Source organism: Dunckerocampus dactyliophorus, chromosome 18 (assembly GCF_027744805.1).
Source record: "Dunckerocampus dactyliophorus isolate RoL2022-P2 chromosome 18, RoL_Ddac_1.1, whole genome shotgun sequence".
Classification (NCBI taxonomy): Eukaryota; Metazoa; Chordata; class Actinopteri; order Syngnathiformes; family Syngnathidae; genus Dunckerocampus; species Dunckerocampus dactyliophorus.
This window is the reverse complement of record NC_072836.1, coordinates 4,875,159-4,890,525: the sequence shown is the minus strand read 5'-3', so window position 1 is coordinate 4,890,525 and position 15,367 is coordinate 4,875,159. Positions and strand designations below refer to the sequence as shown.

The 15,367-nt window shown below is 43.4% G+C and overlaps 1 protein-coding gene across 2 annotated transcripts; it reads left to right on the top strand.

Moving 5' to 3' along the window:
* The first annotated feature begins 4,045 nt into the window (after positions 1–4,045).
* On the top strand, positions 4,046–7,697 carry neurod2 (neuronal differentiation 2). 2 transcript variants are annotated; one of them, XM_054759484.1, is made up of 3 exons: positions 4,046–4,164; positions 4,280–4,496; positions 5,821–7,697. In XM_054759484.1, exon 3 carries the CDS (start codon positions 5,828–5,830, stop codon positions 6,902–6,904), a length of 1,077 nt encoding a protein of 358 aa, XP_054615459.1. In that variant the 5' UTR covers positions 4,046–4,164; positions 4,280–4,496; positions 5,821–5,827; the 3' UTR covers positions 6,905–7,697. The 2 variants fall into 2 exon arrangements, with proteins under 2 accessions (XP_054615459.1, XP_054615458.1); XM_054759483.1 differs by lacking the exon at positions 4,046–4,164 and having other exon boundaries at positions 4,212–4,496.
* Positions 7,698–15,367: the final 7,670 nt, after the last annotated feature.

Genomic DNA, 15,367 nt, shown 5'->3' with positions numbered 1-15,367 from the left:
AACACTGGTTAACACATCACAACATATCATAGCAATACGCAAATATCGAAGAAGAGCGTTCAACACCATAAGGGGTTATTGTAACAAATGAATTAGTTAAAATGCTACACAAACATCATCTTAACATATCATAATAATAATCCCTTGATACACCACCATGCAAATGTGCCCTGTTTAGTTTTCACTGGAACGTGTTCAGGTTGAAACTCATAAGAACTCTGGAACGCAGCATCGGTGTTTGTTTTTGTGTCGCCATTGCATCACAATGCTAGGTGGCTGCATGTTAGCATTACTAACATAGCACAGTTTAAAAGAGATTTAACATTGCTACTAGGGCTAAGGCCTCCAAGGATGGAAGTGATTCTAGCTATGCACTTCTATACTTACACTTTGCATTTTGAGTGCATAAGTGTGTTCACATCGAGGGGAGGGACTGTTTGAGTTAGGGATGGGTATCTTTCACATTTGAACCATTCATTCCCAAAGTACCGGTACTCAACGATACCAATTTTTGGTACTTTTGCGTGTGTTTATTTACTATTTTAATACTATTTTGCGTCCAGGCGCCACGTCACCTATTAAGCGTCTTCTCCCAGAACATTCTGACATTAATCAAACAGGCTTTATTCCATCCATATACTTAAAAAATATTATTTCAGCTTCTTATAGCTTTAATTTATGTCCTTGTTGGTGTAAACATCGACTCCCTCCCTCTAGCTTCTTCTCCTGAATGTTGTTCGGAGTGCCACCCTGACCCTCCACGGAGACTGCCGTTTAGGTACCGAATCATGGAACCTTTTGATTTTTATGTGACTCGGTCCTCGGTAGTACCGACAAAATTTGGTCAGTGCCTTTAAAAGTACAGAATTGGCACCCATCCCTAGTTTGGGTTGTGTAATACATTCGGGCAGCCATTTTGTTCAATGATTGTGTTCACCTCAACAGAGAAGTGGGGATTCTATTGCTTGCATTAGCAGCATTCCGTTTTTTTGGGGGGTAGCACCACATTAGTGCTCACGTGTGTCACCGTTCACAAAACAAGCGCTCCCATTCTCCTCCTCCTCACCCAAGCCTCACTGATTGCACTCGCCTGGAGCCCGATGCTGGCTAAAGTCACGCTGTTGACATTTAGCATCTATTTTGGCAAGGTGACTCGAAGGTTGTTTGGGACTTGTTGAGAGTGTGCAGCAATGGACCAGCCCCCTCTTCCTCCTCCTCCCTGTCCCTCCATCTCCTCCACTTGGCAGCTCTTGGCTGGCATGGAGGCCCCTTTATTCTCCACACACACGCACACACAGAGCCATAGGTTAGTTGGTGTGCTTCCAGTTTGCCATCCCTCCATCCCAAAAGGGATGGGGTACACATTAGTGAATCGTCACTGCTTCCTCGACACCCACCACCGGGATGACCCCCGCAATCCACCAAACACTTGGTCTGCATGCCACGCCATCCGGACACCATGCCACGTCCCTCAGCGCTGCGACTCGACACGGTGAGCCAAATTGGACGCGGCGGTCATCGAACTCATTTCTTGCGCATTAACTCCACTAATGTGCGCTAAATAGAGATCTCAGGGCTGGGACGGACAAAGCAGACACACACGGGAAGACGGGACATACCAGGGCATGCAGAGCCACACCCCTCATTGTTTGTACTCCCCCAAGTGGGCGTCCACACCTGGGTCCCACTCTCTCTCTCTCTCTCTCGCCCCCATAAGACACCAGCAAACAGTTAGCTGCAGAAGTATTTGGACAGTGACACAGATTTTATGATTTATCTCAAATTTACTGTATATAATTAAGGAATTTTACATTTTTATGCAAAATATGTCCAATAGGGCAGGGCTGTCCGAATTCCGGCCTGAGGGTTATTTAGAGAACACAGCTTGTACTTTTACTGACTCGGGGCATATTGTTAACATGAAATTAACACCAGAACAATTATAAACTACTTGCAAGTGTCACAAAGCTGAAATGTGGGCTGCTTTTGCATATCTTTACCTACAATACATGACTTTGGTTCCGGTGGAATTAAGTCAACACAAGGTGAAGAAGGCCCCCACAGCGTTAATTTTTTTCAGTATGCTCAATTGTATTATAATTAGGGGTATCACAAGACAGTCAGTTCACGAGACGAGACGATACATGAGATTTTAACATTACTTTTAAGAAAAGTATAAAATATATGAAAAATATATGACAATATATTGCAATCTACTAATTTAATTTCTATACTATGTTACACTCTTCCGGGCCACACGGTGGCCTAGTGGTTAGAATGTTGGCCACACAGACAGGAGATCGGGAAGATCTGGGTTCCAATCTCTGTGTGGAGTTTGCATGTTTTCTCCGGGTACTCTGGTTTCCTCCCACATTCCAAAAACATGCATTTTAGGTTAATTGGCGACTCTAAATTGTTTGTAGGTATGAATGTGCCCTGCGATTGGCTTGCGACCAGCCCAGGGTGTACCCCGCCTCTCGCCCGAAGTCAGCTGGGATAGGCTCCAGCATAGCCGCGACCCTAGTGAGGATAAGCGACATAGAAGATGGATGGCTTACACTCTTCTGCACTCTGTGTGTATGCTAGCTGCCTCCACCCACCGAGACAAAGAGACTGTATGACTGACAAAAGGGCTCACTCTGTTCATTCTGTTGTTCTATGAAACAAATACGCTAAGGTGCTGAAACCAATGCACGCTCTTCCTGCCTGTTTGGAGGCGAGAGACTACGAAAACAGAGACGCATGCACATGGCAATATATTGAAAAAGAAAAAATATTGAAAAAATGTACGATCGTCCCAGGCCGAGAGCCCACAAGACATTTTTTTTCTCTGAATGAGAAATCTTGTCACGTTTTAATCTTGCGAGATCTTGTGACACCCCTTATTATAATACATTATAGTGTTGTCCAAATACTTTTGAAATTGAAGCATTCTGCAGAAAAGTGGAGTAATTAAGTGGGGTAAAAAATGCCACATTTTTTGTCAAACGTCTTAAATGAAAGCTGGAGGTCTACATTTTAATCGCATGTTGATCCATTTTTTTCTGAAAATACACTGCGGTGGTCTATCGAAGCAGAATCACAATACAGCCGAACTGGACATATAAGCACACTCAAAGACAAAAGCGTACATGCAAGAAAAGTCAAAAGTGTTAAGACAAACATCTTAATCATCAATTAGGGGGTTGGACTAGACACTTTGAATCCTAATTCTTCATCTTAGCGAGACATTTTGGACAATTGTACTGTATATGCTTCCAACTTAGTGGGAACACTTCAGGGAAGGTATGGTTTGGTATGGAAGAACTAGAACAGGCCCAACGTCAGAACAAAAAAATTCCTCCACACACGCTCACACATCATCTTATTGAACGTCTTCCCCACGGGATTTGCAACCTTCCTTGTCCCAATACTTTTGCTCTTATTTTAAAATCGCCATCATTGGCAGTTTTTTGCAAGAGGGTCAGCCGAGTCGAGGATTGGTTGTGCCGGGAAACGCAATTTGATCCAATTAGGTAAATAAATAAACAATATGCCTTCTGCTCCTGGCCTTAATGCACTTATAATGCATCCCCCCCCCATCACCAGCACCACTGGTGGTGGATGCTGTGGCAGGCTGAACCTATAGACTTAATTCATGTAATTGTAGGATAAGCTGCCTACAGTATTATGCAGCCTTCTCCTCGAATGCTAAACTGATTAATTGCTTGTGTTAATATGATTTAATTGCGGGCGATCCGCTTAATGCACTTAAGGCTGCAGTTGGCCTGCTTTCATGACAATGCATGGCTTCCATGTACAGGAGGAGCATGGAGGACGCTTTGGAGCGCATGGATGTTTTTTTTTAAGGAAGAAGAAAGAGGAGGTTCAGGTCAAACATTTTTTTTTGCTCCACCATTTTATTTGTCTGTTTTTGCTGCCTTTTTTCTGGCTTTGTGCAGCACTAGTGTGGTGACAGATGGCGAAGCCCTCCTCCTCCTCATCTTCCTCCTCCACCTTCTCTCTCTCTCTCTCTCCATCTCTCTCTCTCTCTCTCTCGCTACCCCTCCAGGGAGGCCAAATCTCTCCGAATGCGAGCGCATGTCAATCACCGGGCCCCTCATGTGATGGCTCTTGCCGGTGACGTGCAGCCATATGGGCGCTGGCATCGCAGCCTTATAGCTGGTATGTAACCTCCCTCATCCTCTCTTTCTCTCCCTCTCTCGCTCTGTCTTCCATCACGCACACATACGTGCACATGCATGCTCTCACACTCACTCTCTCACTCCCTCTCTTGCAGGACGCACGCTTTCTTTCAGGGAGGGGGGGGAGAGACGCCAGTGAAGGAAGAGCCAGAGCTGAGGTTGCACCTGCACACCGACACGGAGCGACGCTTCGTTCCTCCCTGAAGATGGTCTAAAACGGTGTTTTTTTCCTATCCTGTTTTGGTACTCCCCCACCCCCTTCCTTCCTCCTCCCTTCTCGTCATCCATCCCACGAGAAGCACTCGAGCCCAGGTGAGTCCTGCAAGTGACTATACGGAGATGCATGGAAAAGAATGCAGATATTATCCCATACGCGAGTGGCTAATGAACGCACCTTTCCTTGCTTATTGATCAACGTGCATTTCCAATATTGAATAAATTGTTTTCGTGCATTTTTTCCCCTCGTGACTTCCTGCTAACTTTGTTAAAACGTCAGAAAATCAAAGTAACGTTGAGTCAAGAGGTTAAAATAAATTGCAGCATCGATTTTTCTCATAAAAATGTGCTGATTTTTGCGCACTAAAAAGACGACGCCACTGCTTTGGCTGTTTTTATTTTTAAACTATATCGTCTTGACACACCTTCTTTAAGTGAAATGTTTCTGCTGCATGTTGTAGCCCCACGGCAGAGTGAGTATATATTTAACGAGCCCTAAAAGCCTACAAGCAACATTTCCATCTGTTAAAAAAAACCTTAGCGCCTCTTTGCATAACGAATTACGTGTGAAATCTATTTGGTGTAAACGTACACGCTGCATCATGCACGCTCTGTTAATTAAACGTCGTTTGCTTTTTAATTGCGGCAAAACCGGCAGTGTGTGAGTTTTTTTAAAGTAGAATTTTTTTTGTCCCTGCGCGCGCGCGCGCACACACACACACCCACGCACCCCACCACACACAAACACACGCCGCTAGAGATAATTACGCCTTAAATGGCAGCCTATATATCTGACCTCCCCGCATGCAAAAGCGAATTGAAGACGTCGAAAATTATCATTAAAAAATACAAATGTTTTTAATTCTCGATTTTTCATTTTAATATATTAAATTCGATTATTTTGGAGGTAATTTTATTCGTGATAAAATAGCTTTGTTATTTCCTTTTAACGTCACGTGGGGTTAAGCTTTCAAGAATAGTCAAAATCATAAACCAACAATGTAATTTAAAGAATAGAATGAACATACAAAAACACTAAAATTGTGTCCTATTTTGTAGGTTATTGTATTAATTTTAATTATCATAAAACCACACAATAGTGACTTTACAGGAAGAGTCGAAATTAAAAAAACAAGCTGGTCCAATGAGAAGATGTTGGGGTTGAATAGTGTTGGAATGCAGCCAGGAGTGGATGTGGGCGATGTGTGTGCGTGCATGTGTGTGTGTGTGTGTGTGTGAGTGAGAGTGAAGGGTCTCCCCTCCCACCTGCTACCTCATGGGACCTGTAGTGTGGGCCGTTGCCGGTGGGACCCCCACCCAACTCTAGAGGACATGGCCGGTCGCACGGACATTAGACATGCAAAGTGATGTTCTGGTTTTGTGTCCATTCGGACTCACTTTGTGCTTCCCCTATCCTCAGAGCCAAAATGCTGACGAGGCTTTTCAGCGACCCCTCGCTGCTCCCCGATGTGCAGAAATACTCGGGCTGGGCCGAGGACAGCGACGGCGACGACGGCAAGCTGAAAGACGACGACGTGGACCCGGACGCCCATGAGGACGACATGGATGAGCTGAGAGGAGGCAGCCGGACCCACTCGGAGCATGCTGGTGAGGACGACGAGGACGACGAGGCGGAGGAGGACGACGATGGCGAGGACACAGAGGGGGAGCGCCCCAAGAAGCGGGGCCCCAAGAAGCGCAAGATGACGCAGGCCCGCATCGAGCGCTCCAAGATGCGTCGCATCAAGGCCAACGCCCGCGAGCGGACCCGCATGCACGACCTGAACTCTGCACTGGACAACCTGCGTAAAGTGGTGCCATGCTACTCCAAGACGCAGAAATTGTCCAAAATCGAGACGCTGCGCCTGGCCAAAAACTACATCTGGGCCCTGTCGGAGATATTGCGCTCGGGGAAGCGTCCGGACCTGGTGTCCTATGTACAGACCCTGTGCAAGGGTCTCTCCCAGCCCACCACCAACCTGGTGGCCGGCTGCCTGCAGCTCAACTCCCGCAACTTCCTCACCGAGCAGCCGTGCCCCGACGGCGCCCGCTACGGCTCGGGTTCCTTCTCCATGCACTCGTACCCCTACCAGTGCGCCCGCCTGTCCAGCCCCCACTGCCGCCAGGGCTCGAACTCGCATCCGCTGGGCTCACACGGCTACTGCCCGGCCTACGACTCTGTGTACGGTGGGAGCGGTTCCCCGGAGTACAACAGCCCCGAGTACGAGGGGCCCCTCAGCCCGCCGCCCCTGTGTATCAACGGCAACTTTTCCCTAAAGCACCAGGGCTCGGCATCCCCCGACAACGACAAGGCGTACCACTACTCTATGCATTACTCCGGCCTGCCCGGCTCCAGGCCCGGCGCGGCCCACAACCTGGTGTTTGGTTCCTCCGGCGCCCGGAGTGGCATTCACTCGGAAAACGTCCTGCCTTACCACGACATGCACTTACATCATGAGCGGGCCCCTGGCTATGAAGAACTCAACGCCTTTTTCCACAATTAGAAGGAGAAGCCGCGCGGCGCCTTGCTATCCACAATCTGACCACTTGATTTCTTTCTTTTTATCGGATAAAGATGTGAGTGCTTTTCCTTGACTTCATCCAGGATTCCCTTCTTGTTGTTTGCAATCGTCAGGGAAATAAGAGCGGGAGACGACGCACACAAAATACAATGTAACTAATTGACACCACAGAGAGATTTTTAAGTATTCATGTTTTTTTTTTATGATTATTTTAAAGATGTACTTTGTATTTGTGTTGGTGCCTGTTTGCAGTTTTGCCACTATCTACACTGGAGAATTGGACTTAGAACATTGTAAAAAAAAAAACTAAGAAAAAAAGAGAGAAATGAATCTTCCTCCTGTGTACATTACATTGTGTTTTTTTGTATTGCTTTTAAAATAAATTTAAGAAGGGAAAAAACAGAAATAAATGAGGCTACTTGAGCTGTTCTTTTTTTTGTTGTTGTTGTTTGGCATCTATGCAAAAGCAGATGTGACCACACACACTTTTAAAAAATATACTTTTCTCTCTTTGTTTTGTTATTTATTATCAATACTCCTTTAAGTGAACCATTGCATTGTATTATTTATTTTGTTATTTTACATTTTAATTTATTATTATTGCTGCACGTCTATTTATTATTATTATTATGTGGGTTTTTCTGTAATTAATGTGAATAGTCAATGGACATGAAGGGATCCCATGTGTTTATTTATTGATTTTCCATCCGGTCTTTCAACTTTGTATTCAATCAACTGTGTGGTTAAAAAATGTAATAAAATGACAATAAGCGATTCTGTGCAACTCCATTTATTTCTCATAGGCTGGTTGTTTTTTTAAGCGTCAACTATGTTTAAATAAGACTGATAGCCTGTTGCTTTATCTTAATTTAATTGGGCCAGATTTTACCTAAACGTGCAGGCTTTGTGGGGGCCACAACCTGCAGGAGGAGCCCCTCAGAGGCCCCTCAGGGAGCAGCCTTTGGAGGCCATGTTGGCATCCTTCTCCTATGCAGGAGGTAACTTGGTGCCAAAAGTGGAGATTATTGTGCCAGATATCTCCATTTATTCATTTATTACAAAAGAGTCGCTTAAAAATGAGAGTATTTATACAGAGAAATATTTCTTTGGGGAAACTGGGATTTGGCGAGGCTCATGAGCAACGGTCAATGATGCGTTCAAGGTCAGCTGGGTAATCACGGACACCTCACGTTTTCGTTTTTTGCACCAAAAAAGGACGTTTTTCTGTATCTGATTACTTCCAATACACGGAAAAATATTTTTATTTGTATATATAAACACATTACATCTTATTATTACCATTATTTTTAGGATTATAACATTTCAGCAGTAACCAACAAACATTCAAACAATACAATGTCCTCGATACAGTATACCTATTTATTGGAATCTTAATTCATTTCAACAGCAATTGTTTATTATTGGCTGCTCGGCTTACATTTTGCCGTGTGTAAAACGTAAGAAAAGTTTGATAAACGTTACTGGCCGATAATAATATAATTTTATAATGCACACAAACTGTACATATAACGCACGCGTGCGTTGGCTTGGCCAGTGAAAAAGGGGCATCCGTTGCCACCTCGGCTGGGTTTGGAGCTGTGCCCCAGGACCCATATGTTCCCCAAAAAAGTCCCGGTTGCACACAAGCACGCGCGCACACACACACACACACTTGCACGCGCATTGTGACCACCCGCAGGCCCACTTTGGCCCCTTGAACGTAGCATTCTTTTGAAACCATATATAAAGTACAACGAGCTATTGTTTTGTTTTATTCGATTAAATCCTTCATTTTCGTTTCATATTTATTTTATTTGGTGCATTTCTTGCGTTAAACTAGCAGTTTTTGTTGCATCTTTTGGTCTTTAACCTTTGGTAATTTTCATTCCTAAAAAATGGTAGTAGCCTACGTCACAAGCTTTGATATTTAATTTTTAAAAATCCAATTCTGCTTAGAATGATTTTTAAGGTTTAATTATAACTTTTTCGTTATTATAATTACCTCACATCGCTGATTGGTTGGGAAGATATCACATGACACCTACACTGCCTTTGACTGCAGCTATTTCCACTTCAATGTTGGCTCCTTTTCCTTTGAAGAGATGAGACAACATAGTAGATGCTGTTAAATGACAACTAGATACTGTAGATGCTTTAATGAAACATCAGGGCTTTGCTTGTAAGAGTTAATTGTAAAGGTAAAAATAAGCACCCTGCAACATGGACTTTACTTACCAAGTCAAAGAAACTGAATACAAAAATACAGTACAGTTGTACATTTTTCCTCTGTTTTGATTATTCTGTTTGAACCAGAGCTCTTCAAAAACCTGCCTAGCCCAACGTGTGTGCGTGCGTGTGCGCGCGTGTGTGTGTCAGAGAGCTCCATGGCTGTGGAGGAGAACCGAGCCAAGTCCCTTAATGTTCCCCAGCAGCAGCACCGGTTCACGGGGCCAAAGTGGGAGTGCTGGGAGGGGGGTGTCCATGTTTCCTTGCTGGATTTTTGGGAGCATCTGTTCATTATCATTGTACGTTTAGATGCGCGCACACACGGCTTTATCAATACATACACATTTTCAGTTTTGGAGTTTTATGTTTCACTTCATTTTTATGTTACAAATGCACACTTTACAATAGCCCGCTTGTTTTGTCGCAGCTTCATTTCCCGCAATTCTCCCTGAATAATGTTTGCATATTTTGTTTTTTAAAAAGTCTTACTTAAACTTGCAGTGACACTGTGTGTGTGTGTGTGTCGGATGAAAAAGTGAGTGCAGACATCTCGCTGTTTAAATTATCATGTCGGTGCCCACTCTTTTTCTCACTCAACTTGAGAGGAGTGTTTGTCCGACATAGCAGTCAATAGTGCCATGAGCAAAATGTCACAAGTACAATGGTGTGAAGTCCAATTAGACACAGCAGAAATATTTTCACGTATAATTCAAGGAGTGTTTGCCTGCTTTCATGCTTTGTGTGTGTGTGTAAAAAATCTGCACAGAAACTACAGTGACGCACAAAAATTAATGTGTGTGTGTGTGTGTGTGTGCAAAGTATGAAAATACATGCAAATTAGGGGTGTCCAAACTTTTTGTAATCTGATATAGTATTTAGTTTATTTTGTAAAACAACAAAAAAGCTTTAAAAATGTATTTATAAATTAAACATTCGAGGACAAAGCTTTGTGTTATGAATTATTAGAACATTTGAGCTTTTTCTCTCTTGTTGCTCCACCCCCCCCCCCCTTTTTTTTTGTTTAATTTAATTCTACTGTGGGCCATGAGCCCCCGGGCCGCACTTTGGACACCCCTGCCAGCAAAAAATAAATATGGAATTATTGTGTGTGCACAAAATACGCACATAGATATAAAGCAAAAAATAAATATGGAATACAAATATGTGTGTGTGTGTGTGAGTGTGTGTGAGCGTGTGTGAGAGAGAGACATTTGGGTAATCTGATGAGATTTGCAATCTGTTTGCGATTAAAAATGAAACCAAAAAATATTTTAGGGGGTAGGGATGGGGTGGGGCAGTCTCTTTTGCGATGGTGCAACCAAAATTCCGCAGCATCTGCTTGTTTGCGCACAATGAAGTGAAGAAGAAGAAGAGCTGCTGTGGGTCTTGCTTGGGGAGAGACCTGGGGTGTGTGAGGGTGGGGGTGGGCCTCAGGTTGGCCGGTGGCCAAGAGGGTTGTGCAGGCGAGGTGAGGTGAGGTGGGGGGCAACATCTGCCAGATGTGCAGGCATGAGGAGAAAAATTGTTCAGTCCAGAGTGAAAGTCTAAGAAAACCACCTTCATCCTCATCATCATCATCGTCATGGCATGCAGCAGAGGGTCAGTGAGGGAGGGGTCGGAGGCGTGGCTGGCCTCTGTTTAGGAGGTTAAGTAGGAGCCTGCACAGCAATGCAACTGGATCAGAAGGGGTGAAGGTGGTAGTGGTGATGATGGGGGGGTTGGTTGCTGGTCTGCACAGATGGCGTGTGTGCGCGCCTGTGAGCGTGCTCGTGTGTTATGATAGGGTTGGATGATGCCCTGGTCACATGGGCAGCAGTAATTGGCCTCCATATTGACCAGTTTGCAGCGCTAGGGGGGCGGGGGGTCTCCCAGCTGGACCTGTCACATGGCATTGCATACACCTCACTGATCACCCCCCCCGACTTCCTTACCCATCCTCACCCACCGAACGACCTCCACCTCTCCCCCTTGTACTTTTATCCCCCCCACCCTTTCATCACACCAACCTCTCGTTCACCTTCAGTCTCACGCCGCTCTGTCCGTCACTTCCTGCTCCAATCATCACTTCCTGCTCCAATTATTTCCTCCTCCGACTATCATTTCCTGCCATGGCTATTTTTTTCCTGTTCCAGCAACAACTTTCCAATCTGTCCTTTACTTCCTGCTTTCACCATCACATCCTGGCCCACATGTCACTTCCTGCTTCCTCCATTAATTCATGCTTTATCCATCACTTCCTGCTCTGTAGTTTATTTCCTGCTTCAGTCATCACTTCCTGTTCCAATCATTTCCTCTTTTGGCAATCATTCCTTGCTATGGCTACCATTTCCTGTTCCAGCAACAACTTCCCACTCTGCCCATCACTTCCTGCTTTGATCAGCACATCTTGTTCCACAAGTCACTTCCTGCTTCCTCCATTTATCCATCACTTCCTCTTTTGTAATCACTTCTTGCTTCAAAGTCTCTTCTAGACGTCACTTCCTGCTTCATGCTTGACTTCTTGATTTGTCCATCGCAGAATCTGTCAATCAGTTCCTGCTTCGTCCAACGCATCCTGCTCCAACCACCACTTCCTTCTCTCTCTCTATTACATACCACATCCGGTATAACTTCCTGCTCCAATCATCGCTTCCTACTGTGGCAAGTACTTCCTGCTTTGTCCATCACTTCCTGCCTTGTCCTTCACTTCCTACAGCAAACACTTCCTGCTTATTCACGTCCCTTTCTGCTGCCTCTTACTGCTTCGATTAATTCCTGTTCTGACCTTCCCTTTCCGCTTCGTCTGTCACTTTTTGCTCCGTTGTTCACTGACTGCTTCATCCTTTACTTCCGGCCTCTTCACCTCCTGTTTTGTTGTTCACTTCCTGCTTTGTCCATCACTTCAGACTCCAGCTTCATAAATTTTAATATTTGCTGGTTTCTGTAACAATAAGCAGAATAAAAACGGAACAGGACAAAGTATGACATGTCACATTGGACTTTGGGAAATACCAGCTGACTATTTGGAACATTTGGTTGTACAATTAACTTGAAATAATAATAATAAAAACGGTGGCAGTATGCAAAGCCTTTCATTGTTAAGCACTTTCAGGCCTCATTGCCTTGTATTTTTTGCAGCGTGGGCACCAAACAGACCTCTCTGTGTATCTGACCAAGTTCTAGTGTGGTATCACCCTCCCACCCGCTGCAGCCACAGTGTGTGTGTGTGTGTGTGTGTTTAGCCGCGAGATGCCTGACTGCGAGGAGTTAGCACTCGAGAGCGCCTCTCATCTCAGACTTGGCAGGGAAGGGTCTCGGGGTACGAGGAGAACAATCGTCTCTCCTGCGCTCCTGTCAGCCAGCAAACACACCACGCTGGCACTCGCTCAATGAAGGAAGAAAAAAAAAATGAGCGGGATAGTGACAACAAGGGGGAAGGATGGACAAACACACACACACACACACACGTTTTACTTTTATATAGACACATGTGGCCAGCAAGTTGTCACAGACCTGATGGTGCCAACAAGGATTGTGGGACGTGGACCTCATGAAAGTAGTCTGTAAAAACGACCAGCGTCTCATAACAGCAAAGCTGGGGGGGGCGTTGCCCACCACTATCTTGTTAGAGCAGGCACAGGAATACACTATGAACCACTAATTTCGTACAATTCGCTTCAAAAGTCACACAAAAAAAACTTTTAACACACCTGACGTTGCATGAGACTTCATCCACCTAAAGCAGGGGTGTCCAGGGGCCATTTGCAGCCCACAACTTTTTATTTTTATTAGCCCTCGGAATATTGTAAAAATAACATTTTGGTTTGGATTTGGCACTTTGATGTACTAAATCCTTAAATTTTTCTGTATGTGGGCCTCGGTAGAAAAACTTTACACTGCAATGCACTCAAGACTTCTCTACAAGTGTATTTTGCTTTTTTGGTTATGGCAAAATGGATGGGAAAATGTGACAACCATAGAACTGGTAATGGAACTTATGGCAATGTAAAAACAATGTACACGTCTCTGGCCAGGCTGCTCTGTACAATACGGCGAATGCGCAATGAATTGACAATAATAATAATTTTTTTTTTAAATCCCAAAAAAAACTATATGTAAACCAAGGGTGTCCAGATTTTTTCCACCGAGGGCCGCATATGGGAAAATCAAAGGATGCGAGGGCCATTTTGATACTTTATTTTGTAAAAAGGCAAAAAAAGAAATGTTTAAGTTAAAAAAAAGACATTTTCTATGTATTTACAGACAAAACTTTGTGTTAGCTTTGTGTTATACATGACAAAGCATATTATTCACACTTATTATTACACCTTTTTGTTCTTTTTTCCTCCCATTGTTGCTGTTGTTTTTTGTTTAATTTAATACCCAGAATGTGCCGCAGGACGATAAAATACGAACTGCGCATTTGGACACCCCTTATGTAAACCGTAAAATTTGTCGTCTTTATTCAAAGACTCGCCTCCCCGGCACACACTAATTTTTCCTCATTATTTTTTTGTACACCTGTGTCACACAGAACAATGTCAATAAATGTGGCGCGTGAGGCACGTAAGTGTTCTGTTTTGACGTATTAAGAGAGGTGAACTTACTTTTACACTTGGGACAATCGCAAACGTATTAAACGAGATGCACGAGAACTATCTGTCAAACTTCAGCCATTAAAGTTAGCATTGAGTGGTTATTGTTTTAATGTCTTAATATTAAGAGTGATTAACTTCTTTTTACACTTGTATGACAATTCCAAATCTTAAAAAACGAGATGATTTAACGTAATGATAAACACTTAATTTTACCCTTGTATTTCAAATGTTAAATGAATAAAACTTAATGGCAACAGTTTGACCCTGTGAACAGATGATTTGTATTTACATTATTTCCTAGGGGAATAGTTTCAAGATCGTCGGCTGACGCTCTGGAACAGATTGTATTCAATCTAAGAGGTTGCACTGTACATTCTTTCGCTGGCTGCATACGTGCAGCGTGCATGCCTGTGCGCCCTCCTTATGCGTGAGCGAGGATGAGGAGGTTGAAGTGTGTGTGTGTCTGTGGGTGATGGGGGGGGTGGGGGGGGGGGGTGTTTAAATTCTGTGACATCTGTTCATTACAACCAGAGTGTGTTTATTTTTATACAGCCACAAGCAGCGAGCTCGACTGGCACCGCTGGTTAATGTACCAGCCCGCCACTGCAAATGAAATATTCACCAGCAGCAGGCAGAAAGGGGGGAGAAGAAGAAATAAAAAAATAAAATAAAAGCCAGGAGAGGAGAGAGGACAAAGGCAGAAAAAAACACGGGCATGAAAATGCACATAGAAATGCATGTTAAGTCGCCATTCTGGTGAAAATGGAGAGTGGAAACTCCAAAAGGAGCCAAAAATATATGCTAAAGTATCATATTAGGAATGCAATATTTTCCTATCTGTTGTAGATAAACACAAACATGTTGCAGAACATTATTATCTACAACAAAGAGGAACATATTCCATTCCTATCAATAGTAAAAAACACATTGTTTTACTCATTTTTTAGTTGTTGTTAAGTCAAACTGTACTAAAACTATATACCATAAAATTTTTATTCAAAATCTCTTCAAATCTGGAATTTGAAATCACTGATGCTGTTCCAAAAAAATGCTTTTAGGAATTACATAGATAGACACTTAATTGATCTCCAAGAGAAATTCACATTCACATTAAGCCACATTAGCCCTAATATAACCACAATGACAGTTGAAGTAAAAGGCTCAGAGTAAGTTTTTTGTGTGTTTTTAGTGCTGATGCTTGTCTTACTTCAATATCATTGCTTCAAAATGTACTTAAATTACTTAAACTTACGACAAACTACGGCCATTATTGCTGAGTTCAACAGTCAAGCACAATCGTGCCGTCTGTCCATAAGAGGTTAATTAAACATTTAGTTCAACCTAAAAAGGCGAATATGCACTTGTGAAAATTACACTTTGCCAGAAAAATATTATAATATGCCATTGTGTTTAAACTAGTAATTAAATGTCATAAATGAAGCATTGTGGTGCTTAAAATATGCTAATTTGATAGAAAGCACAGCAACAAATCACACTATATTTTAGTATTTTTTATGTAAAATTAAAAATTATGAATCCAAATTATACTGTACATTTTAATTTTCAACAGTAGCAGAGAATAAATCCAATCATAACGACCCACCACACTTGAGCATAAAAAAGCCCCCCCCGCCCCCTCTGC